Source organism: Clarias gariepinus, chromosome 25 (assembly GCF_024256425.1).
Source record: "Clarias gariepinus isolate MV-2021 ecotype Netherlands chromosome 25, CGAR_prim_01v2, whole genome shotgun sequence".
In the NCBI taxonomy this organism is placed as follows: Eukaryota; Metazoa; Chordata; class Actinopteri; order Siluriformes; family Clariidae; genus Clarias; species Clarias gariepinus.
Window position 1 is genome coordinate 7,007,775 of NC_071124.1, and position 26,817 is coordinate 7,034,591.

At 38.3% G+C, this 26,817-nt stretch overlaps 2 protein-coding genes across 2 annotated transcripts; both read left to right on the forward strand.

The window, feature by feature from the left end:
- The first annotated feature begins 431 nt into the window (after positions 1-431).
- Positions 432-1,627, forward strand: LOC128513042 (ADP-ribosylation factor-like protein 14). The gene has a single exon (XM_053486653.1). The coding sequence runs from the start codon at positions 683-685 to the stop codon at positions 1,286-1,288; it is 606 nt and encodes a 201-aa protein (XP_053342628.1). The 5' UTR covers positions 432-682; the 3' UTR covers positions 1,289-1,627.
- A 4,081-nt stretch (positions 1,628-5,708) lies between these two features.
- Positions 5,709-25,708, forward strand: kpna4 (karyopherin alpha 4 (importin alpha 3)). Its single transcript, XM_053486496.1, has 17 exons — positions 5,709-5,944; positions 10,182-10,226; positions 10,843-10,932; positions 12,035-12,064; positions 12,272-12,324; positions 13,429-13,524; positions 13,622-13,707; positions 14,374-14,460; positions 15,267-15,436; positions 15,575-15,619; positions 15,743-15,874; positions 16,121-16,249; positions 16,904-17,008; positions 17,428-17,499; positions 20,629-20,791; positions 21,577-21,671; positions 23,811-25,708. The coding sequence occupies exons 1-17, from the start codon at positions 5,876-5,878 to the stop codon at positions 23,907-23,909; spliced, it is 1,566 nt and encodes a 521-aa protein (XP_053342471.1). The 5' UTR covers positions 5,709-5,875; the 3' UTR covers positions 23,910-25,708.
- Positions 25,709-26,817: the final 1,109 nt, after the last annotated feature.

A 26,817-nucleotide genomic window follows, 5' to 3' on the forward strand; every position in this document is an offset into this window, starting at 1 on the left:
ACTATTATACTATCTAGTCAACATAGACCAGGATCTCAAAGAAATGTTTCCAACATCTTTCCAACAATCATTTAAGCCATTAAAAGACCAACAGAAGGCTCTAACCAGTGTTCCTAATGAAGTGCTTAGTGAATGCATATATTTAAACCTGTACTAATATTCAGGAATGTTGTTTTAAATAGCTTGCATGAAATTCTGAAGCGTCACACTTCAAAATCAGTCGCTAAAATTATCCATGACATCAGCTTGGGCTCAGATGACTTTGTCACTCCAGCATGAATCCTTCTTTAAAATTGGGTTTCATGCCAACAGAAGCTTTGGCAGTAAAGGAAGTTCCATAAGTTCCTCAAATGCTTGCTGAAATATGAGTCACATGTTGCCTCAGAGTGACAGTGTTACTGTCGGGAAGGGGACAGCAGTTTACTCAAACTACGGTCACTGCTGGGGAATCTCAGTGTGAAAGAGTACAGCGACATTTCTCTTGGGATTTGAGCCCTTTCCTTATTCGTAAGATTGTGGATTGGCTGTGCTGTATAAGAGGAGCACAACAAGAACACACATCCATTCAGAAGAAACAGTTGAAGCCAGGTTTGGATTTGTAGCAACGATCACGCAACCAGGATATTGCTAAATCTATAAGGTGCATGGTTGAATCTTTCATCGTTCAGCAGATTTAAAAACAATGGGACAACATGTCACCAAAGTTCCCTCAGAAGCTCGGATTCTAATGCTTGGCCTTGATGGATCTGGAAAGTCCACCTTGCTCTACAAGCTGAAGTACAACGAAGCCGTGGTGACCGTTCCCACTGTGGGTTTCAACGTGGAGATGCTGGAGACCAAAGAAAAGGGTTTCGTGTTGACTGTGTGGGACGTCGGAGGCCAGCATCAGATGAGGGTTCACTGGGAGCACTACTATCAGGACACAGCCGGCCTGGTGTTCGTGGTGGACAGTAAGGACAAGATGAGGATGGCAGAGGCAAAGCAGGAACTGGAGAAGATCCTAGGAAATAAGAGTCTGAATGGCCTTCCGTTGATTGTGCTGGCCAACAAGCAAGACTTGCCGGGAGCCGCAAGTGCTGGAGATGTTGCGGAGATCTTGAAGTTGAGGGAGATTTGCGGAAACCGAAAATGGTTTCTTCAGACGTGTTCAGCGAAGACCGGTGCCGGTTTGGAGGAGTGTTTCCGGAGGATGGCCCACTTTCTTAAAACTGCAGTAGGTGAAGGAGGGGAATGTCTCCAGAAAGGAAGGAAATCATTTAAAGCGAAGACACAGCAGGATTATTGGTAAAAAAAAAAAATTAAAAAAAAAGGACTCCAGTCACGATGACCTTCCAGCAAAATACATCCACAGCACAGCAGAGTCACAATCTAATCTCCTTTAATGCACCACCTCTCTGTAAATGTGGTATGAAAAAAAAAACTTCTCTGCACTATGTCTTGCACGTTTTTAATGTGACTTTCCAAAAGGCTTCTACATTCTTATCTGTAAATTTACTTGTGCTTGTACTTTTATTTCTTTATTCTTCTTGTTCTATTTGGTAAAGTTTACTTTGCAATTTATTTATTTATTTCATTTATTACTTTACTTTGGTTATTTAAAGGGGGAAAAAATCTTTATTCATTTTTATATTTTTAAACACCATTATTTTAGGTGTTTATTAATTCTTTAATAATATTTCATATACAACCTGTGTCTATTTGCTTGTTTTGTAAATTAATTTAAGCAAAAGAATATGTATATAAATAAATACAGTTTATGATATGACAGTTACTAGAAGTTAACTAATAAATCTATAATTTCTTTATTGTTTTTAGTTGACGTATATTTTAAAGCCAAAACCAAGAGAGACACATTTATGGTTTAAGTTCAAAGCCTCTGCTATAAGAACTATTTCATCAACCTCTTTATCCTTATTCATGTTGAAACCCGGGGACTATCCAGGAAAAAACTGGTGAAAAGTGTGAATACAAGCTATCACAAGGCAACATACACACGTGTTTACACACTTCTTCACACCTGGAATAGTTGATGAATTATATTGATTATATTGATAAAATTATATTGATCTTAAGTTAAGATTATAAGATTATATATATTATAATGAATTTAATATATTAAATAATAATAAGCCCAGAAGGTGGTAACATTGGGCAGAATCACACCACCCTCCCAACCTTAAACTTCATGCTCATCATGTGTTATTGCTTACATAATACATAATCGCTATTACATTCTGGTGAACAAAATCTTCTTTTACAAATGAAGAATGTGAGGAATGATGCTGTGGGGGAAGCGAATGCTTTATTCAGCACACAGACATGTTACACTATAAAGATCTTGGCGCTCTGCATGGAGAGGATGCAGGAGTATTTATTTGCGCTTGACCTTGACTTAATCAATAGATGATTACACTGATGGGCTCTTGAGACGAGCTTGTAGCTCTCATCTGCTTGTGTCATCACAATTACGAGACGGTTTGGGTAAAAAAGTCTGCTGAACAAAGAATTTAAATTTTATGATGTAATATAAGAATTTTAACGACCAGGAACTGCAAATCTGGAAAGAATCACAGTATGTTCTAAGGAATGGCATACTTTTGAAACAGAGTGTTAAGTAATAAACAGGGTTGATTTGAACTGGTTAGGACAAATTGTAATACAAATCACCTTTTCCGTCAGCCTTTAAGCTTATATCATATAGATCTCTATTTAATTAACTTAAAGAAACAGAAAGGAGGGGATTATTTTCTTTTCATTTAGATATTTATCTAATTTTTGTCCATATTCAAAACAGAATACACTACTATATACATAATTAATAGTATACAAAATAATGTACTGTATGTAGGCTCCTGGGTTTTGATTAGAAAGGATGAAGTGTGATAAAATAACAGTACTGTATTTCTTAAACCCAATGTGAGTATGTAATTTTTTATATTTTTTTGTAAATTATTTAAAATACATTGTCTCTCCAAATGAATGATTATCATGTGATGAGGTCATATCATGTGATTATAACATGATCAGATAACATGGGACTTTGTATTTCAACATGTTATGCTCTTAAACTGCAAATGAAGTGAATAATCAATTGTGATCTTATGTTATACCATATAAGGTAAATCATATGATTACTTTTATGTAAAACTGTGGTTTTCTTCATTTTTTGAAAATAAAGAAACCCTTACTATTAGAAATAACAATGAAGTTGACGCAAACATATAGTATACACTGATCAGCCTGAACATTAAAACCACTTGGATTTGTGTTCCCCCTTATGCCACTGGGACAGCTCTGGCCCCTTGGGGTGTGGTTCCGTGGACCTATGGGGGTGTGCTGTGGTGCCTGGCACCAGAATGTTGGTAGCACACCCTTTGGGTGCTGTGTGTGTTGCAGGGTGGGGCCTCTGTGGATTGGACTTGTTTGTCCGGCGTGTCCCATGGATTGGTACTTAGGGAATTTGAAGGCTGGGATGGCGGCCTTGGGGTATTTGTCTGCAGTGCAGACTTTTTATTAATCATGTACATACTGCTATATACACTGACTTGCCGAAAAAACACACTCCAAGATTTTATTTATCACTTCTATCTTTTATTACAGAAACCGATGTGTTGCCCAGTTCATGTGTAAAAATCATTCCTTATGCTCCGAAAACCACTTTTTTACTATTTGAGTTCTGATATATACCCGTGCCATAAGGGAATAGGTGCAATAACCTGGTCATTTAGTACATAACAATGCTGAGCCTAGGCCTGAGCAGCTGAAGCAACTGATGTGTGTGTGGAAATGCTTACTTTCACTATTATACATAGTTATCTTTCCATGGTTCTCAACCCAGTAATTTAATCCAGCAAACTCATATCTTCTTAGTTGTTTTCTTTGTTTTTTTGCAGGCTAGTAATTTGACCCCTCTAAAATGGTGTCTGTTTTTGGCCAGGCAATGTAGTTTTTCTTATACTTTATTGCATTTTGTTTCTTACAGGATAATTCATTACACAAAAAAAACCTGACCACTGTTAAGCTCCTGAGCAAGGCTCTTAACTCTGTCTAACTCTTATTTTATATCAATAGATTTCACTTCTTTGATTTACATTGTTATCTTTTAATTTTATGTTAATTGAATTTTTCAATAAAAGTGATATAAGGATAAGAATTTCAAAAATTATTTAAATTTAGGCTAAAGATTTACAATATTTACAAAAGTTGTCAAAATAAAACAAATTTTAAATAGAATTGTATAAATTATACCTCAGGTGTGTATGCGTGGAGTTTCCATGTTCTCCCCATGCTTGGTGGGATTCCCTTCCAGAAATGAAAAATTGCTCGTAGTTTGTGCATGTGAATGTGGCCCAGTATGCAGGATTTACAGACTGTACAGAAAGAAATTGTCAAATTTAAGGTGTAAAACTGTAAGAACATATAAGTGTAAAAATATGTTATGTACGTATGACACTAGCATGAAGGATGAAATGGAACGGTAAAGATGTGTGTGTGTGTGTGTGTGTGTGAGCAGCAGTGTGGTTGTTTATGGAGAAGGGGAAAAAATTGATTTAGTGTCAATTCACGGATTGCCACACTGACCCCAAATCGATTTTGTAAAAGCTATTTTTGATCAGTCTCAGATACAGACAGTTCTGTACTGAGCGCCGGAGCTTCCGAGTGGCCCAACAGAAACGCATTTTTATGGCATGATATTATCAAAAATCAAGCATGTTAAAAGCCTCTGATCTGCCTTTTTTTCTACAAACTCTGTAAGTGAATTAGTCTCAAACCCCCTCGTAAACACATTTAAACAAGATTCAAAACACCACAATGCTAATTAATTAAGCCCAGTCTGCGTTAGAAGCTGAATGAGCCCACACTTCCCACAAGTCATTTAAGGAGATATACAGTATACGTCACCGTATATTTCTAATCCTACAGGTGGGGCACTCTGAACTATTTACACATTGTCATCTGTGTAGTAGGAGTGAATTATTTGCGAAATTTGTTTAAAAATAATATTTGTTGCGGATAACATAACAAATACGTTCTGCTCAGTAAAAATTTAGCTTTTTGTTTAATTTAAATTAGAGGTAAATGTTAAACTCTTGTATTGGAAGTTAGTTTGTATTGTGTGGTAAATGCTGGACTAAGTGATAAAATAATGTTATAAGGAACAGGGTACATTTAATTAATCATTAAACTGTTTTTAAATGTCACATTTGGATATTTATAAAAATCGCAATTTTTAATGGAATCTGCACCTGGGTATGGTGATAATATCATATCTTCTTTTCCATGTTCCAAAGTATAGTTAGAACTCATTACTTGTGAAACTTTTTTTCTTTTTTTTTTTGCACAAAGAAATTAGTTTTGGGTGCCAGCTAAACTACAAAGCTGTGACTTAATGTGCCTTGACTACAGAACATTTATAATTACAGGGAGTTTTTTTTTTTTGTGGTGAAGTTTTTCTAATTAGTTTTTCACGACCCTCTGAAGGCCCCCTGTTTTTCGCCTTTTGGGCGTCCTCACTTTAGATAAAGGCCGAACTCCAAACGACTCCGGACTCCTCGGTTATGTTCACTATCTGGGGTTGTGAAGGAATGCCTAGTGCGCCCTATGTAGGACATTTATTAGTCAATAAGGAGGCATTTGGGAGTCAGTCGAAGTAAAGTGAGCGGGACACAGCCCAAAGGCTTCGACTGCACCCATACCACCGGCATTCCCATCATGCACTGCGAGGCTGTTACTTGCTAGCAAGGGAAAAAAAAAAATAGTCCGGTGGTTAGCTGAGCCGAAGTGAACGGGCTGTGTGGACAGATCGATAGATAGTAGAAGAAGATTTTTTTTTTCCGTGTTTCATTTGAATCAGTAAATATATATATTCGCCAAGATGAATGATAACGAGAAGTTGGACAACCAGCGGCTGAAAAATTTCAAGAATAAAGGTCGCGATTTGGAAGTAAGTACACGCAGCTCGATTTTTTTTTCCGCGCTGTGTTTGCGCTGGTTTGTGGCTCCAGTTCCCGTTGTGACGTCGTTCGTAATTCATCAAGATTTTCGCCTTTAAAGCGTGTCTCCTTGAAATCTAGGTGCAATTTTTAAATAGACGGGTTTCACCGTGAAAATCTAATAACGCGCAATACACCCTGAAATCGTGCGATTCACGTGAAACGATTGCGCTAGCTAGCAACTCGCCCTTCCTTTCCCTTCTCCGCCCCGGCGCTAGCCGCAGCTTTGAACCCTCTCCGTCTGTGAATAAAATACCAAAAAACACACTAGGTTATTAAATATAACATACTAAAAGCTGTTTAATTTAATATAGCATTACTCTTGGTTTTGTATATTTGTATGGGATTTCGGCTTGGTTTAACATTTTGTTCTGATTAGCCAGATTTAGCATGCTAGCTCAGAACCTTGCCTAGTTACTCGTTTAGAATTTAACTCAAATAATTTTATTTTCTTATAATAATGACTTTTATCTCCTTTAAGCTATATCTGGTACAATCCGGAGTAATACTGTTGTTAAAAAAGTGTATAAAGTTTCCCGCTAGGTCCGTTTAGCATGTGACATTCTTTTGGCCTAGAATAATCACCTAGGAATAGCTAACGTTAGCTAGCTAACCGGCCCAGGCTAGCCATGTAGCTTAGTGACGCCTCTAAAGCGTTATGTAAAACATTATGTATGTACTAGAAAGAGCCACAACACATAGTTTGGGTTGAGTTTCAAAGTTTATCGTAAAAAATATAAAGTATTGTATTAACCTATATAAAATGAAGATATCAGCGTGTTACCGCGCTTCGAACACGACTGACTAGCTTACAGCTAGTTAGCACCTGGTTAGCAACTGGTTAACTAGATGCCGCATTGGTAATTGCTTTGTATCTTCGATAAATAGCCTTCCTGGCTAGCGTGTAAAAGGAAAAAAAAAACGTTATATTCTTATACTCAAGAAAGAAAAGTATTCACTTAAAGCTAAAACATTTCAAGTATTTTCTAGATAGTTCTACAATCTGTCTGTTTGGATTTAGCATTATTATCATCCCCTGAAGGAATAAATGACTAATGCGACTCTGTAGTTACTCCTAGTAGTGCTGTAAGAAATCCCTTAAATCTTCAGTAGTTTTCATTTATTTATTTATTTATTTATTTATTTATTGGAGAACAGGATGTCTGTCTGGGGGTGTGTGTGTGTGTGTGTGAGAGAGAGAGAGAGAGAGAGAGAGAAAGTACCCCAGAAACCTCAGGCCTTAGTGTTAAGCATCAAAGTAGTTTTTCCAGGGTTTTTGTGATGACTCATGCTGTTCTACTCTTCTTATCATCCAATGAAATACTCCAGAAAACACGGATGTCCCACCCCCTCCCAGAACTGTTAACCCTAAGGATGATGAGTTGGGATGGGAATCACCAGTCACCACTAGATACGATATTATCACGATACCTAGATGCCGATTTGCTTAAAATTGTATCACGATTGGTAAATATCCCAATTCAGTATTGCAGTTTCCCCCCTACTTTTGTTATAATTTCAAACATTTAAAAAGTTTAATCAATAATTAAATGTAACTTTAAATACAATAGTGTAACATTTTACTTAGCAGCACGTATCTCCGTCATTCACCATCATTATTTCTAGACAAATAAACACTCCTACCACACGGGATAAAAATGTGTAAACGGATCACTGTACCTCCTGTAGCTCAATTCTCAAAACTTGACAGTGAGCATGTTGGTTAAGTGGTTTGTAGCACACAGTCACATAAGGCTGCTCACTTAGTGATGTTTTGAGACTATTGTAAGCATGTGTAATGATTAGTTTTGAGGCAAATTCTTCTGCACTCCGAGTTATTTCTGAGGCTGATCATCGGTCACATCCAATCAAACTGAAAAACATGATTCTGTTCGCTGTTCGATCGACTGGTTCATCTCTATTATAAACATTGAAATTGTTGTTTCAAAAGTCGTCAGTGCGGCGATGCAAGAATTGCCACACTAAAGAATCATGATTCATAACAGAATTGGTCCCCCCACCATCTCTAGTGATGCGTAGCACTCTCTACAGTGTGGAATTAGACATGCATCAGTGTGTCGCATGGGCAGAAATGAAAGTACTTAAAGCACATACCATCTCAGGGCCAGATTTCACAGGACAAATTGTCCCACTTTTTTTGTATGTTTTTTTGTGACATCCAAGGATTTCTTTCCACAAGCACTTAACGTTTGGAAGCGAATAATGTTGTGCTTTTCGCCTTAGATCCCTGGGATCTTTTTCCAAAAACACTTGTCCGTTTCCTAAAGCAAGGAACACAAGTGCTCCGTGCTCGGGAACCGTCGCCTTAATTAGAAATGTCAGAGATAGGTGGATGTTCCAGTGTTCCTATGGTCTGTCCCACCTTATCAAACTGCCCAAGTGTCGCATGTTTATAGTTCTGTAAGAATTCTCACACAATTTTAAAGATATTAAGAAGCACAAGTTTTTCCAAACGCAAAATGTTTATGCAAAGAACCCCCTTAACAGGATGTTAAAAGAAAAGTGGGATTATAATTTGTCAGAAATCCAGCACGAAATTAGTCAAATGTTGCTCAGTAAACTCATTTTACTAATTTTAAAATCATTAACCTACTCTTGACATTTCCCCAAAAAATATCAATAATATTAGGCACAAAGATCCACCTTCTTCTGTTCTTCTGTGTTTAATGGTGGCTCACAATCAAACAGGTGCATACTGCCACCTTCTGTGTGGAGGGTGAAAAATATGCAAGTGTACCCGAGTACAGAGAAAAACAATGTGAGTGCTGGAAAGTGGGGAGGGGCAGCAATCGTGCCTTTACACTATCAAGGCTCATCATTTACCTATACCTCCCGTTCCCCACACCTGGTAATGAGCGTGAGGCTCCCTGTCCCTAAAACCACTTTTAAACATGTATAGCAAAATGTCATCTCTGATTACCCCTGGACAGGCATGGCTAAAAATAATGGTGAGAAATCAGCCAGGGGAACCAAGTCATGTTAAACTCTGCGTTTATCTGTCAGGTTTGTTTAAATCATTTAAACAGCCTAACGCACAATAACAGGGAGGTGAACAAGCTTTCCCACCCTACTTATTCAAGCAAACAAACTAGGACACAATGTACCCATATTCAGTTATATTTTTAGCTATATGTAAAAAAGAAATGCATATAAAAATGGAGGAGGAGTTTAGGATTCCTTACGTTCTTGTTCACGTTCTCAGACGTTGCTTGACATGTTTTTTATTTATTTATTATTTTATTAATTTTTTTGGGTCACCAAGTAAACAATGCCTGCTGCTCTTAATCTGCATGGGGTGGCAGTAAAACCTGCAGTCATCAATTCTGCACAGTCAGTCAATGAACCTTTTGTTTTCAAGAATAAAACAAGCAGTTTAGTAGGACTGCGAATGGGACATTCACTTCCTCCTCTGCCCGGAAACATGATCGTATCAAGGTGTTCCCATGATCATGTTCTACCTCGTTGAATTTTGTGCATGGAGCTGTCCCTTCAGTGACAACTATGATGAGGCAGACGTTTCTGAGACCTCTGGTGTTCTCACACATGAAGCTCACAGCTCGGCTAAGTGTGGCACGGGCATGCACATGGTCCGTCCCTGTCGCCTTCATGGTTATGCTGGGGGAAAAAAATTCTGCCATATTTATCGTTTGAATCAGACCTTTTTTTTCTTTATGGTCTGACATCAGTTGTTTATTTTCAAGTAGCAAGCTACGTAATGACTCAAAGCCCTTAACAATGTCTTACATCTATACACGCTATCAAGATCAACGTCATGTCTTAAAATATGCCTCAACTCACAGGTTGCTTTATCAGCAGGGTTATTTGGGACAGAGATAAACGAATAGAGGCTATGAATACTTGGTTAATAAATGCATCGCACAGATTTACCATCTGTCTTCCTAGGCTTATTCGAAGCCAAGGCTTGGCTCACAGTGATCTTCGGCGCACACATTGCGCATCATGCAGCGAGGGCAGAAATCAGGGTTTCGCACACCAGACTATGCTGCAAATGTCTCTGCACACTCATTACTGTTTTTAGAGTGCTCGCTTCTCGATATGTCTGGTAGACCTTGCGGGTGGACATAGTTTGTGTGTTTGAAATGATGTTTCTTTTTGATGAGTAACATTTTAGCATTTAAATAACTGACCTTTATTTCTTTTTGACAGACAATGAGAAGACAGCGCACAGAGGTGGTTGTCGAACTGAGAAAGGTAATCCTGAGTCATATAAGAGTCGTCTTTTTTTTTTCTTCATTTTCTTTGATGCTGGATGTGTTTCAGTAGGTCTGATGGCTTCTCTTAGGTGTTAACATGCTGTTTAAAGGGTGGGGGAAAATAAGCTTGCATGTGGTTTTGGGTAGAAAAGTAATCAACAACAGGATGTTGGGGTGCAACCAAAAAAAAAAATTCTGTATGTTACATGACCATAGAATCGCAAAGCCCTCCATCTTGAAGACTAACTAAGCTTTTTTACACTTTGCAGGCCTTCTGTAAATGAATCAACGTGTCCTTAGAAAAAGCACTTCAACATGCTGATGATTGATTACATGCATTTTTAATTGAATTACCTCTGATTTTTACCCTGCAGCTGACACAACTGTCAGAACAGATCAAATGAATGAAACTCCTCCTGACCAATCAGTAATAAGAATTCAGGGCTTGTTTTTTTGTTTTTGTACAGTATAGTGTTATTGAAATGATAAATTGACTGAAAGTCTAAGCTCATGGCTCATTCTTAACTGATGTACATTTTTATAAAAAATATTTATGTTGAGGAAAATGTCACTTCCTCAGCAAATGTAATAATGTGCACTTTGTTTTATTGTAGAATAAGAGGGATGAGCACCTTTTGAAAAGGAGGAACGTGCCTCATGAGGACATCTGCGACGACTCTGACGTGGATGGAGATTTCAGGACGGTAAAGGAGGTTTAAATGTTCTTTGTGTTAATTAGGGATTATTTTTGACACATTGCAATTGCGATTTGAACTATAATGTTTAGTTATTAAATGCACGGTGCAATATTCAAACTTATCTCTGTAGACTAGAAGCAAATAACAGCACTATAAATATTCTCACAAAGCCAGCTTGTATTTTCAGACACTGAGACCTTTGCTAAGTAATAATGAGACTGGTGATAAGAAATATATATATATATATATATATCCCTTCCCTTGTCTTTTTGACGTTTTCTGTTTTGACACGATGACTGATATTATTGCCATATTAATTATTAATGCAAATTTTTAAACCAAAGGCACCAGATTAGTGTTTCCTGGTCATTAAAGCCTCAAATAGCAGTAGTTTAAAACAAACAATGCACTGATAAATGGGCCTTTTGATCGAGTTTTTAAAGTCTGAGTCCATAGGTCATGTTCGGTACGCTTCAGGCAAAACAAAAGTTCACATGTATTACTGTGTGCGCGTACATTACCTGTGATTAATTGCACCTTTTTGCGATTAGATAACTGCATGGATCCTTACTGCGATTTCAGTTTGATTGGTTGTGGAGTGCTTGTCTTAATCCATACGAGTCCAGACATATTTCTCGTTTAAAGGGAGTAATTGGGGATATACACCATACCAAACAGAACACATTTTTAAAATGAATGATTTTGTTTTATATTAATCAATTTGTTCGTGAATGCCATCAGAACAGACTAAATATAAAATGAGATATTAAAGCTTTTATTTATTTATTATTTTTTTAATTTTTTTAAAATTAACTAGTTCTGTCACATGTGCTACCCAGCGCATAATCATCATTTTGGAAATAATGTCATGGCTACATGAATAAGTGCAACAGGGTGTTAATTATATGAGACTTGAAGCTTTCATGAATAAGTCATGGTTAAAGCTAAATAAGGAACTTTTAGAACATTTAAAGTTGTTTGTGTCACCTGTGTCCATATGGTCTACGCTACTGATGGTTTTATTTTTATTTGGTAAATTTATATTATTAATCAGTAAAGGATGGCTCCTGACTATTTTCTGTTTTTTTTTTCCTGTTTTTTTTTTTAGCAAAACACCTCATTGGAGGCAATCGTTCAAGTAAGTGCTTACTGTATAAGATTGCAATATTACAATATGTCATGTTTTCTAAAGCTAATTATCTACCATACTATTATAATTTAAGTGTGATAATTTGGGGCATTCCAGTATGTACAAGCACGTGCATTCTGGTAATGAAATCTTTCATTGTCTCTTAATGTGCCCTGTTATTGCATCCTGTTACATGTCCTCAATTGTCCATTCCAGAATGCCACCAGTGACAACCAGGGCATTCAGCTGAGTGCAGTGCAGGCTGCCAGGTAAGCTATCTGACGAGGCACCCGAGAGCCGTTTGTGTGCACATTTTCAAAGCACTCGTTGGAATGTCAGATCCTCCCCAGATACTGCTGCGTGCACCGTTGTTGTTGTTTTAGACGCAAAGTACAGCTGGGGCGGACACATTCATAAATTAGTTAGGAAAGTGAAAGCATCAGTGTGGGTTTATTTATCTGGCAGGTTTGTGCTGCCTGTTTTCACCTGAAACGGTTAAAAACTTTCTGTAACAATGTTCTTAGTCTGAGTAGCATCTAGATTTTCACTTTTTTTTATGATTCTCGATTAGGTATTTTTTTTTTTGTCTTTTGTTTTTTCCCCCCGATACCGGTGCCAAATCGGTACTTTTAAAACGATACCGGTGCCTGAACAGAAATGAGGCACCTAAATTTGCGTTCTGTTTCGGTTCGGTACATACCGGTTATATAGGTACCGTGCCGTATTGGCACTGGTTTTCAGGACCCAACCCTATTCTCGATTTAACACTTAACATTAATTAATATGGCAAATAGTAGCATAAGTCTCATATCTATATGAGAAGGTTAATAGAGTAGAAAGTTTTTCCTTTACGCGAAATAAAAATAAAAAAAAATCAGTAAACACTGGTGAGCCTGCTTAACTCCAAGGCAGCCTAATGAAAGACCGATAACCTGGATACATCTAATCTGCATGTGATTTTGTCAAAGCGTGATGCTGTAAACAGCACTAAAATTCCACTTGGAGCATGAACTCGCCAATCTGGTTTGTATTTATTTTGGCATCATCTTACATTGTTGGAGGTGCATTTAAGTAAAAAAGCCTAGTATGTGCATGCTTAATATTCAGTTCAATTTTATTTGTATAGCGCTTTTAACAATGGTCATTGTCGCAAAGCAGCTTTACACAATCGAAAGAATTAAAGTTTGTATGTAATGTGAATGTGTATGAATCAAATTGATCAGATGAGCGCAAGCCGAGGATGACGGTGGCAAGGAAAAACTCCCTGAGATGGCAATAGGAAAAACCTTGAGAGGAACCGGACTCAACTTAAAAAGTGCTCCTGTTTTCCCGATGTGTCTTTGCAGTTTCATAATACTTTGTTTCCTCCCTAGGAAACTGTTATCGAGTGACCGCAACCCTCCCATAGATGATTTGATAAAGTCTGGTATTCTGCCTATTCTTGTGCACTGCCTGGACAGAGATGACAAGTAAGCCCTTATCTAGTTTGGTTTTTATATATATATATATATTTACTTACCATTTTGGTGCGTCAGAAAGTTGACCTTTAGCCCTTTTGTTCTAAAGCCCGTCTCTGCAGTTCGAGGCAGCTTGGGCTTTGACCAACATCGCTTCAGGGACCTCGGAGCAAACGCAGGCAGTCGTGCAGTCCAGTAAGTGTTCCATTTAAGGGTGCTGTGCTTTTGATTTTAGTCATATTTTTGATAAATGTGTTTCTAATCCCTGTATTTGATTTAAGCGTGTATTTTGTAGTGCGTTATTAATAAACAGGGAAGAAGTTTATAATGAATTGGGATACAACTAACAAAAATGCCCAGAAAGTTACCCTGTAGTTGGGGTGCAATACATTTCAATGCGAGTACCAGTTGTGTCGAGAAGTCAAGGGAGCAAACGTGTTTGGGGAAACATGGCGTCCTCTGGTTCAGCTGTCAATCACAGTGACACAAGCCAATCATTTGCATCTTTGAGCTCATGGCTGTGGAAGACAAGAAACAGCAGTGGTTTTGACAAGATGATTTTTCCCAGCTTCATGCATCTCAGCGGAAGCATATGTTGGTAGACTGGTGCATGATTGAGGAGAGACAGCTGATCATTTACTAAACTGGACAGTAGGAGAGAAAAACTCATTCATAAAGGGTATTTATATGCCATGTTGAAGACCGACTGCATTTCAGTAATGGTCAAGCAGAAAACCAGTATTCACAAAATGACATGTGCCAGGGAATTTAGAGAGACTGCATGTTCATCACAGTGCTGGCCTGATACTGAGAGACGGCAGTCTGAGTCATTCTGTTGTTTTTTTGTATGTGAATGCACAGATGCAGTTCCCCTGTTCCTGAGGCTGCTTCACTCTCCCCATCAGAATGTGTGTGAGCAAGCTGTCTGGGCTTTAGGTAACATCATTGGTAAGTCACTGGTTCATCACCTGGGCCTGTGGGGCATCAATCTTTCTTTAGTTCTCAGTTTTGTTTAATGGTAGGGGGGTTGAAAAATGCTTCCAGAGTATATTATATGTGGTTTTGTTTCATCTAGTTAAACAAATTAGATGATAATATACTTCTTTGTAGAGATATAGAGATGTGAATCATAGGGGACCAACTGATACCATGTTATCATGATGCACAAGTGCTGATTTGATTTGTGGTGTGTGTGTGTATGTATGTGTGTGTGTGTGTGTGTGTGTATATATATATATATATATATATATATATATATATATATATATATATATATATATATTTTTTTTTTTTTATTTATTTTTTTTTTTAGTCTAGATGATCTTGGACAAACTTTTTATTTTTTCCGTCTGCAGTGTGTCATCACCACTTCTCCTTAAAATAAGACTTCAACATAGTGAACATTAACATTGCCTATTACAGGGTGTCCCACAATTTTTTTTTTTTTACTAAATTTCATAGTCTAACAACATAGCCAGTTCTCACTCAAATTTTAGCAAGATGTGTAAAAAGTTTCCTTTTTTACATTTAATTCTTATCCTTATTCTTTTTTTTTTCTTTTTTTTTTTTAATAACATTGATATCTGTTTAAATATGTTGTTTAAATATTCATGAATGCCTTCAGTATATTTTATGGCTGTTTAATATATATTAAGCACTTCTCGAATTATGACTCTGCACACATTAAGAGGAAATCTAAGAGGTCTGTTTGGTGAGCAGCAGCGAGTTATATATGAGGTGTGATGTTCCCCTAGGTGATGGTCCCCAGTGCAGGGATTATGTAATCAGCCTGGGTGTCGTCAAGCCCCTGCTGTCCTTCATCAGCCCCTCCATCCCCATCACCTTCCTGCGCAATGTCACCTGGGTTATGGTTAACCTGTGCCGTCACAAGGATCCGCCCCCACCCATGGAGACCATCCAGGAGGTAATTGTGGGGTGACCGTCGGGCATCACATTTAATGATAAAACAATTTATAATCAATGGGGAGATGTTTTAAAGGTTTCATACATTTTCTACGTATGTTGCCATATTTATTTGAATTATTATTATTGTTTTCCACAGATCCTGCCTGCCCTGTGTGTCCTGATTCATCACACAGATGTCAATGTAAGTTTTGCCACAGACTGTTTTTATTTTTTACGGTTTGTACGGCGGACCGTGTATCCCAGAATTTGGGAGGTGGTTCTGCACGCTGAGTGTAAGTGTAATGTTGCGATTCTGATCGATCAGATCCTCGTGGACACGGTCTGGGCTCTGTCTTATCTGACCGACGCTGGCAACGAGCAGATCCAGATGGTTATAGACTCTGGCATCGTTCCCCACCTGGTGCCCCTCCTTAGCCACCAGGAGGTCAAAGTTCAGGTGAGTTCAGTTGCATTGTCAAGTAACAATCCCTTACTTAAGGTTTATTTCAGTTTTACTGGAAAAAATGGAACACTGACTGGAAATCTAAAATGATCAAGGTTCAAAAAACAGCTTTTTGTTTTACTGAAGGTAAAATAATAAAGGAAAACTGACTGGAAATCACTGACCGGAATCTTGCTGGAAAATATGCAAGTGTTTACACGGGGTAGAATGTTTTCATAAGGCTGTTTCTTTGTTCTTAAGACCGCAGCTCTGCGTGCAGTGGGAAACATCGTGACTGGCACTGACGAACAAACACAGGTGGTGCTGAACTGCGACGCCCTGAGCCACTTCCCTGCCTTGCTCTCTCACCCCAAGGAAAAGATCAACAAGGTACACACACAGTCACTGATTATTGTTACATTGTATCTGAACACATTTTCCTATTCTTGTATGCGCAATGCAGATCTGGTATTGGAAGTGATGAAAACGGGAGACTCGGCACTCGTGTGTTTGACGTGCGCGTGGTTTTTTTTAGACTTTAATATGGGCCACAGGCGACGTTGACACCCTGGATGGAAGAAGATCTGCCAAAGGAACAAAGCTCCTAGATAGATATAGATATAGGTCTAGACTGTGACTAGGGTTAGGTTTAGTTTTATGGTTCACAACAGCGTGAAAGTAAGTGTTTAAAGGGATGGGAGGTGTTTTAAATGGTGTGCATGTGTGTGTGTATGGAATGTTCAGCTGTTGGACTGGGAGTGCCTGAGACCCTTGATTCATTGAAGAAAAGGGAGTGCATCTGAGGCTCATCACTCAAAACAGAGGCCCTCCCGTGATTGAGCCGATGATCAGAGCCTCAATACCGCTCCCATCCACAGCCCTCGCAGTGCCGCTGTCTTGCTCAGGGAGTTGTGGCTCCTCCCATATCTTCCTGCAGTCTGATCCAATACCGTCCCTGCGAATGTTTGCAGCTTACAGGAATTTACAGCAGGCGCTATGAAACGGGTGCAACTCTTTAACCGGAATTTAACATCTTTTTTGCAGGAAGCGGTGTGGTTCCTGTCTAACATCACAGCTGGGAACCAGCAGCAGGTTCAGGCAGTTATCGATGCCGGTCTGGTGCCCATGATCATCCTTCTGCTCGACAAGGTGCCTGCATCTGTCTGTTCATGATCTGTTAATTTCCGTTCTTTTACAACAGTTAACTCTGCTCTACTGTCCATAATTCCATCTTTTGTGCTAAAGATGTTAAATAAGCCTTTTTGTATATTGGGAATTGTAAATCCTGTAAGTTTGCATGTTCTCTTTGTGATTGTTGGGTTTCCTTCTGGTACTCCGGGTTTCCTCCCACAGTCCAAAGACATGCAGATTAGGCTAACTGGAGTTCCCAAGTTTTCCGAAGTGTGTCAGCGAGTGTGTGCGTGCATGCTGAGTTTGTGAATGAGTGAGAGTGAATCTTGTAACATTCAATAATTTTTGACCAGTAGTGACAAGTTTCGGTTTTGCTGTTGTTCATTACTTTAAGAGCGAAAAGTTTTGAAGGTCTAATTGGCAACGTGTTCTTGCAGGGAGATTTCGGCACTCAGAAAGAGGCAGCTTGGGCCATCAGTAACCTCACAATCAGCGGTAGAAAAGAACAGGTAAGCCACTGCCAGTTGTTTCTCCAAGTATTTTTGGCCATGGACACCTCACTGTCTTACTCAGTGTGTGTCTGTGTAAAAAAAGTAAGCTCCATATATACATGGAGTTGAAGTGCAGACTAGAGCCCTGATCTCTGAGCAGGCCTCATCATCCAACCTTGACTTGTGCCTGAATGTATGACGCATCTCAAAATTTACACCACAAGACCCTAGTGGAAAGCCTTCCCAAATGAGTAGAGGTTATAACAACAGCTGAGAGGGATAAATACAGAATGGTGTTCAGTCTGCAGTTATGGGTGTGATGGCCAGGTGTCCACAAACTTTTGGACATTGTGTGTGCTTGGTTTCTGATATCACTGTACTGTTACTGCTTTACCAGCATTATCTAAGAACATTCACTGGTCGATTGTGTCACAGTGACATCCGATGTACAGGCAGTGATGGGTGGGCGGGTCAACTCTTCCAGTACCTAGTTAGCAAGGTACTGGAAGAGTTTAGAAAAAAGAATTACCCAACACAATTAATAAACTAAACAACTGCCAAATTAAATCTTAATTTAAACTAGATACAAAAGTTTGTTTAGACAAACTTTAAGTTGGCTTGAGAAAGCCGGAGATAAAAGTTTAAAAGTGTGAAAAGTTTAAAATAGTTTAAGAAGTTAAAAAAGTTAAAACAGTTTAAGTTTAAAAGTTTTAAAAGACAGATAGATAGATAGTGTCAGACAGATAGACAGTTACAGATATATAGATTGATAGATAGATTCATGATTGAGTCTATAGATAGATAGAAATAGTCACATTACAGATAGATAGATAGATAGATTAGTTAGAAATAGTCAGATGATAGATAGATAGATAGATTAGTTAGAAATAGTCAGATGATAGATAGATAGATAGATAGAGAGATATATGAGTTTGAATGGGTTAGAAATAGTACATAGAAGAGAAGTTTGATTGAGTCTAATTGGCATTAGTGAGGTGGGGGTTGTGGGGGGTGGTGGTGTGGGGGATGGGTCGTGCATGCGCACGCACACTCTTCTGTGACAGACACAGAGAACCGCAAACTGTAATAATTAAGCGCTCAAACAAACGCTTCCCAACCGAGAACCGTGGGTCCGATCGCAAAAATTCTTTCACCGTGAGTGGCAGGAACTTCCTGACTACGACATATTGAATCCTCATGCCCGTAGAGTGTATTATACTGACGTGGTGACAGTGTAAAGACACCCTCCGATTCACACTCTGTGAATATGGCAGTTGACAGTGGCACGCGTGGTGAAAAATCTAAATTTTCATCAAACTTAAACTGCTCTCGTAAAGCAACCGTGAAAGTTATCAAAACATGGACCCAATCCGTAAAAGTCCAAAGTCTTGTGACCCGTTTAAACTTTGAATGATGTTTCTACGACAAATTATGGCCGAACGGTAAGCTTTCAAAGTGACCCATGTTTTCACCCTTTTTCGGGCCATTTCCCATTGAAATAAATAGGGGAAAATGGGGTGGTTATTTGGGAATTTCGGGAAAACCGTGCGACGGATCCCTACCAAAAGTCATAGCACACCATTCCCGAAAAAGGCGCACGGTTTGACACCTCACTCATGGCACTCGGGCAAAGTTAGTCTCAATGTTAAGTCTGTGGGGGGTTAATTGCCCCCTGCGGGGGCAATTAACCACCCACCCCTTAGAAGAGTCACGGCACCCCATTCCCGAATAGGGCGCACGGTTTGACACCTCACTCATGGGATTCGGTTAATGTTGGTCTCAATGTTGGGGCCCTGTGGGGGCAATTAACCGCCCACCCCTTAGGAAAGTCATAGAAAAATTCTTCCTGAATATTCTGCACGCTTTGACACCTCACTCATGGGTCTACGATAAATGGTGCGGGACTAGTTCATCGCCAAAATCCCCATTATATGTCAATGGGGCAAATTGGGGACCTCTCTTGCCCCGGGGGTAAAACTTATACCCTTGTGCATGGTATCTTTTGACAAAGGCTGCAAACATCTTCAAATAGGGTTAATTTAACGTTTCTACAAAATTCCCTCTCTGCGCAACAAACCGTCAAAATTCTCTCAATGTTAAGTCAATGGGATTTTTGGGGCGGTTAATTGCCCCTGCGGGGCAATTAGTAAGTCCGATCAGTTAGAAAAGATATAGCACACCCCGTGAGATCAGTCTGAAGGTCTGGGCCGAGTTTGGAGTTAGTGGAGTTAAAGCTCTAGGAGGAGAAGCGTTTGAAAAATTTAGTCTCGGAGTAATAATAAGTTTAAGTCGGATATCAGTAAGTTGGCTTTCTCAAGCCAACTTAATGAGCATTTAGGGACATGTCACTATGGGCAAGAGCGCTCATTAAAACCCGGCGGGGGCTGCGTTCAATGACAAAGCGCTCGCAAGGGTACAATAGTTAAACGGATGAATAAAAATATCTTGTGTTTTTGAGTGCTCTCGGGTATAGGGCGCAGCTCTGCTGTACTTTCATGGCATGCAGGCAGGAGTTGGGAAAGACATATCAAATGATTAAAGATCACTGCTTGTAGTTTTTAGTTTTTTCCCTTAATAAATGTATTTGTTATTTAATTGCACGCTCCATAAGCGCATATTAAAAATTAATTTTAAGATGAACTAATATTTTTTTAAGGTTTTAACATTAGATGCATTAGCGCCCTTTTTGGTGCGCATGCTGGTGTTTTCAGTGTATAACATATTTTTATAGACTGAGTTTTCAGCAGGTAAAGTTACCACCATGTATATAAATAATGTAAATGTATAAATAAGTGTATACACACTTCAGGGAAAGAAAGAAAAACTTGTTTTTGTAAATGTTTTAATTCTAAATTTATTGCTATACAATTTTTTAACTTGTATTAATATATTATACATTATACTATTTCTCTTTTCTTTAAGTGTGTACATTTTTGACTGATTTATTTTTATTTTGTGTTTTTTAAAATCCCCCCGTCTTCTGTTGTCTTTCGGTCTGATGTTGAAAATGTCAGCATGAATGCTAAGCGAACCAGGACTTTATACTAGCGAACCAAAAAGAATTCATCATCCTATGCTTGGTCTTAACAAAGAGAACCAAATAAAAATTGCTTCAGCGATGATGTAGTTGTCCATCTTGTTCTCTAGGTGGCATACCTGATCCAGCAGCAGGTCATTCCACCCTTCTGTAACCTGCTGACAGTCAAGGATGCTCAGGTGGTGCAGGTGGTTCTGGATGGACTAAGCAATATTCTAAAGATGGCTGACGAAGAGGCAGAAACCATTGCGAACCTGATTGAGGAGTGTGGAGGTGAGAGGGGTTGTCATCTTGATTAATTTTCTCTAACAGCAGCTTTGAGTGTAATTCTGGCTGCAGTGCTCGTTCTAATACACTGTTTCTGTAGTGAAACCACGGAAAGGGACTTCATATGATTTAAAACTAATAGTAATAGCCGAATAGAGATTTTATTTCACGGAAGAAGAAAAAAATAGTTTGTGATTTTGAAAATTTCTTTTTTAGGAAATAACCGTAGCAAAACAATGGTGTAAGTGGTAATGTAAACTAATTAGTTTTATAGGCTGTAATATGACACTAATCGGATAAAATATTAATTTACTGAATACAAATCTAATTGTTACTGATTTGCTGTGGTAATTGGGGTGGAAACACCAAGTTTTATTCTTTACGACACAACCAGTGGCATCCTCTTTGAAAAAAAAGAAGTCACGCCACATAAACGTCGTCTACCTGTAAAACAGTCAGATATTACTTTAAAAAGTAATATTTGATGTGGTAGCTTAAGTGTAAAATGCCCAACGCATAGCCCTAAAGCTTACTTCCCTGTTATGTTGCAATGCTACAAATTGTTTACTTCTTGTGCACAAGTTGCTGCTTTATTGCTGTGTTGGTGCAACGGATTCAACATTATTAATCCAATACTTTTGGAGGCACAATATTAGAAAAGTTTTAAATTTGTAGGTTTTTTTGTAGATTATTGTGTTTTTTGACTTTAAAGTAGTTTATAAATGTTTGTGAAAGCTTGACTGAAGAATTTACAGGATTTAAAACATTTTAACAAATTTGTTTTTGCTTAGGATTGGAGAAAATTGAGCAGCTGCAGAATCATGAGAATGAGGATATCTACAAACTTGCTTACGAAATCATCGATCAGTTCTTCTCGTCTGATGATGTAAGTTGTGTGTTTAGTGACCTGCTCATAATGCAGGGTTAAATATATGTTAAGGGCGCTCTGATCGATCGACATCAGTCGATAATCACTTAATTTTACAGATCGGTCATGTCTCAACTAGCTGATCACATCAACCGATATTATCGCCATGACATAAAATAACAAGTCAACAGATACATCAACATGCAGTCGCTAGTCTGTGAATATTCCCAGGTCTCTTTCAAAAGACACCAAATTTGCAATATGCAAAGTTTGTTCTAAAGCAGAAGAACTAACTAAAAGCTTTAATGCAACAAACCTCATTCACCACTTTAGAACAACGCAGCGCGAGTATGAAAAGTTATTCACAAAGGCAGCAGCTGGATATGTCGACCCTCGCTCTACCAACTATAGCAGAAGCGCTCAAAAAGCTCAAGCCTTCATCTACAGAGAGTAAAAACACCATTATCACAAAAATAATGTTGAAAAGAAGAATAAAAAGCCATTCCCAGCTCTTGCTTTACACATTTTGGATCAAAAAGTGGAATTCATTATGTTTAAAAATGCAGAAATTCTAATATTTATATAGAAACACCTACCATCACAGGTTACTGATGAGTAGCTATAATTGTATCCAAATACAAAGTGACGGTGTTTAATTAAAAAACATTTGGATTTATTTATTTATTGCTGCAGCATTGTTCCATATGCTGTATTCTACAACAAATGAGTAAAGCAGGACAGTCACATCTTGGATACACATTTCCGCGTGTATAAGAGACCCCTTGATAATTCTAGTTAAGGAACGAAACATTTTCGCTGTTTAGTCGAGCATGGGCGTTTGGGTACGTTTGCTGCTTTCTAAAAAAAGTTTTATATTTATATGTTCGCAGGTATTAATCATATTTAAGCACTGCTAAAGATTTACTATATATGAATAATACTATACAATAATAGAACACTTAAACTTAAAGCCCAGAGCAGTTTTAGTGGGTTTTTGCAACCCTGTTTTAATGATTGTATCAAGGCTAAGCGATTGCGCAATATAGTGTTTTATTTTTATTTTTTATTTTTATTTAAAGCACATGCACAAACATTTCTTCTTTAAAAAATACAATGAAAAAAATTATAACAAAAAAATCATATTTAAAAACACCTTATTTAAATAATTAATCTATTAGACTTTTCAACGGAATTGCTATAAAACACACTAAAGTAAACTGTCTAGGCAGATTTATAATTTATTAGACTTTTATGGATTATTCGCACGAGCGCATGCGCATACACACACAGGTTTAGCCGTATTTACACTAGTAATCCGTAAACTCTAATCCAAAAGCAAAAGTGGATTTGACATGATTTATGGTGCGCGCACACACAGAATGCATGTACGTACACACACACGTTTTACTGTATTTACCCTAGTAAAAGTTACCTTATACAACACAGCAGTAAAATGTAATCCAATCGCGTTTTGTTCCTGGAGTCTCCACGCTTTATAACACACTTCCGTGTTCGTGTGTTGGGCACAAACCACGCATTTTATGGTTGTTTGTTACCAGATGCCATAAATTAAATATTATTATATACAGATATTTAAGAAATAATCATAAGCTTTCCATGGTATTAGTGATGCCCAGTACTAACAACAGTCCGTTATTGCGCAATACACACCCTTTGACACACTCGTGTGAGAAATACGATAGGCACATGCGATCACATATTTTTATGGTCTTTTTAGTTGATTTTACGACTATAAAACACACAAAAAAAAGAGTACTTTAGTGATTTAAATGGTTTCTGTGATGCAAAAAAAAAAAAACGCATTTTACACACCGCCATTACACCCATATATGGTGTTGTTTTTCTTTAAAATCAGTCGTTAATTACTGTTGTGCTTTCGGCACGGAATTAAATGGCATCAGTCAATCCTGATTTCTGTGATCTGCCAAAAAAAAAAAAAGACCCTGATCAGAGCGCTTCCTAGTGTATGTACACAGAAGATTCAGGGCTGACTTCACCTGCTTTGAGTTACTACATTAGTCTAGGCTCATAAGAGAGATTTGATGTGTATCTATGTTGAATTTCTGCCTTTTAATGTCACTCCTTTAATAGAGGTAAGGGTTGGCTAATCGAGTTGTCGTTCATGTCTCCCGTCAGATTGATGAGGACTCGAGTCTGGTTCCAGAGGCCATCCAAGGTGGAACATACGGATTTAATTCATCAGCCAACGTGCCAGCCGAGGGATTCCAGTTCTAGAAGGGCGACGTGAAATCTGGAGATTTGTTTGCGATGCAGCATTCTAACATGTACAAAAAAAATTAATTAGGAGAGAAAGAGAGAAGCGCGCGCGAATGTGAGAAATTAGATCCATTGTGCTTGGCTCATGGGATCCATGGCTGCATCTAATCCAAGAGAAATTGTGTGGATTTCGTTTGGCATCCTGGCGTGAATCCAGTCCAAATGAAGTTTGACAGCGAGTGGGTGCGAGTGAGAATGAGTGGGCTACTAAATGTTGCAAAAACACAACCATCTACACCGAATGCGTTCAGAGGACATTTCGCGAAATGTCACACAAATATCAGGACGTGTCTACTAAACGACAAACAAAAGCAAATCGGCGCAAAAAAAAAAAAAACACGGGGAGAAACAAGATGTCACAACCAAGCAATTGGACGGAATGACACAATACGGATAAAACCTCTGAACAAGAATATACACAAAAACAAACTGAGCAGCGGGAGGTGTCGTAACGGCTGGCGTCTCCCCCCTCCCTCCCCACAATGGGCCCCGCTGTGGGAGGTGTGTGCGAGTGAGCCATTTCTGCGTATGAATGTATGGACTTGGGGCCGAGGACGCGGAGCTTACCTCCGAACTTTCAGCGCATGTCGTTCCCCCGACTGCGCAATGTGTGCAAAGTCAGCGAACGAATGGGTGTGCGTTTGTGTGTGCGCGCGAGCGAGAGAAAGGAAGGGTGCGTGTGTGTGAGACTGACTGGAATGTGTGTCAGGCAGGGCTGAATGCTGATGTGTGTGGAGAGTCATCATTTGAAATACTGAAAGGAGCGTTAATACAAAGTAGTCCGGAAAATCAAATAAAGGAAAAAAAGAAGTAACAGCAAGGAAGAAGCGGCTAAAAAAAACTTAAAGAATAATAATAAAAAAAAATTGTCAAGCAACAGCAATGATTTAAAATTGAAAAGAAAAAAAAAGACATCAGGTTTCTTTTCTTTCTTTTATTTTTTAACAACACTGGACTAGGCTCAAAAGTGGAGTAAAGTGACGAGAGGGTCGTCGTGTTTAAAAATGATGCACTCTGTAGCTTTCGGGATTTGCTTTTAGGCGCCAGTGTTTCTTCTTTTTTTTCATTTTTATTTTAGCTTCTAAATATATTTTCAATGCTTATGTAGAACTGCAGTTTAACCCGTACAATCCCTCAATAAGAGTACCACTGTAGTTTTGCCTTTCTGGGGGAAAAAAAAAACAAGTTGCAATCATCCATTCTTACATTTTCAATACTCTGTATTACTCTTCTGCATGGATTATTTGTTTTTTATTTTGCTTCTTGTAGGTTCTCAGTAGAGCCCTCACGCCTCCTTTGGTGGGAATAAATGGAGAATTAAGGCCATTTTATGTAAAGTCATGAATTTCCATCTTTGTGTACTTTTATGGGTTTTTACTTTTGTTAGCAAATTTTCTTTCCCCCCTTCCTTTTTATTTGTAAGCTGCTTTTTATATTACATCTTTTCCACCTCCCCATCCCTGTACTCAACTCTCAGTACCCACTTGATCTGCTTCAGTCTAACCTGTTTTTTATTTGTATTTTTTTTTTTTTTGCGTACACATTGAGGACAGAGTGTGACGAGTGCAAATTTAGGGCCGACATGCCTGTCCCCATCAAACTATATGCATAATACAAATACAATCTTGACTTCTTTTTTTTTTTTTTTATATATATATATATGTATATGTAGATAGTCCTAATTAATGTCAAGCCACATTAGAGGTGTAATTCTTCATGATAGTTTCAATGATTTGAAATAAATGACCTGCCTCTTATTTTGGGGTGTTCTTTTTGGGAAAAAAAAAATGTCATAGCGTTATGATGCTCCAGCTCTCTGAAGTTTCTGGTGTCTCGCAAAACGTTGTCTTGTGCCTTCTTTCTAGAGCACAAGTAAAAGGGAAAAAAATGCATGAACAAAACAGTGGTGTTCTCGCATACGCAATATTGTCCTTATTCCCTTCTAGGTCTTTTTTTTTAAATATATATATATATACAGTATATGTTAATTTCACAACACACTTTTACTTCTTTGTGGTCAAGAACCTTCTGTTGGACATAGGGTATACAGTACATTAACAGCATTCCTTAAAGATGCGATTTCATATTTGCAGCGTTAGCAGAGGCAGGTAAAACAACATGGAGCTTAGATAATATGCTTAACCTGTTGACCATACGACGACAGGCTAAGTTTCTTTCATGAAATAAATATTGAAACCATAATTTTTGTGTTTTTTCTTTCTCTAGTTACCTATTGTCTGGTTAATTTATTTTTAAGGTTCTATAATTTTTGATAGGTTTCTAGAAATCCAAATCTAGGACTAAGATTGGGTTCATAAGTATTGGAATGGTACGTTTTGCCGCTGTGCACCACCACATTGTTTGGAATAAAACACTCGAGATATGAGAGAAGTCAGGACCTTCAGCTTTAATTTAAGAGATTTTGACAAAAGCATGGCAATAATCAGGAAGTACAGATCATTACATCCCCATTTGGGTGGCTCATAAATAATGGAACAAATGTTTGACAAGTGGGTGTGGACTGTTTCTTCATTAAGTATGTACAAATCCTGAAGGTGGTCAGGTGTTACTTTTGCATTTGATAGATGTTCACGCACACTTGACATGAGGTCAAAAAAGGCACCTATGCAAGTAAGGGAGGCCATCATTAGACTGAAAAAACAAAATAAACCCGTTTAGACTGTTAGCAAAAATATTGAGAGTGGCAACAGCTTGGAGCAAGTTTTTTAAAAAGTTCAAACTGCAAGCTCAGACTATGGACAACTAAAGTGTGAATGACCATAAAATCTACAGTGTTGTGTCCATATTGAAGGAGGACCTTTTTTACAGCATCTAGCCAAGGAGTCAAACGCAGTCTTAGGGAGGA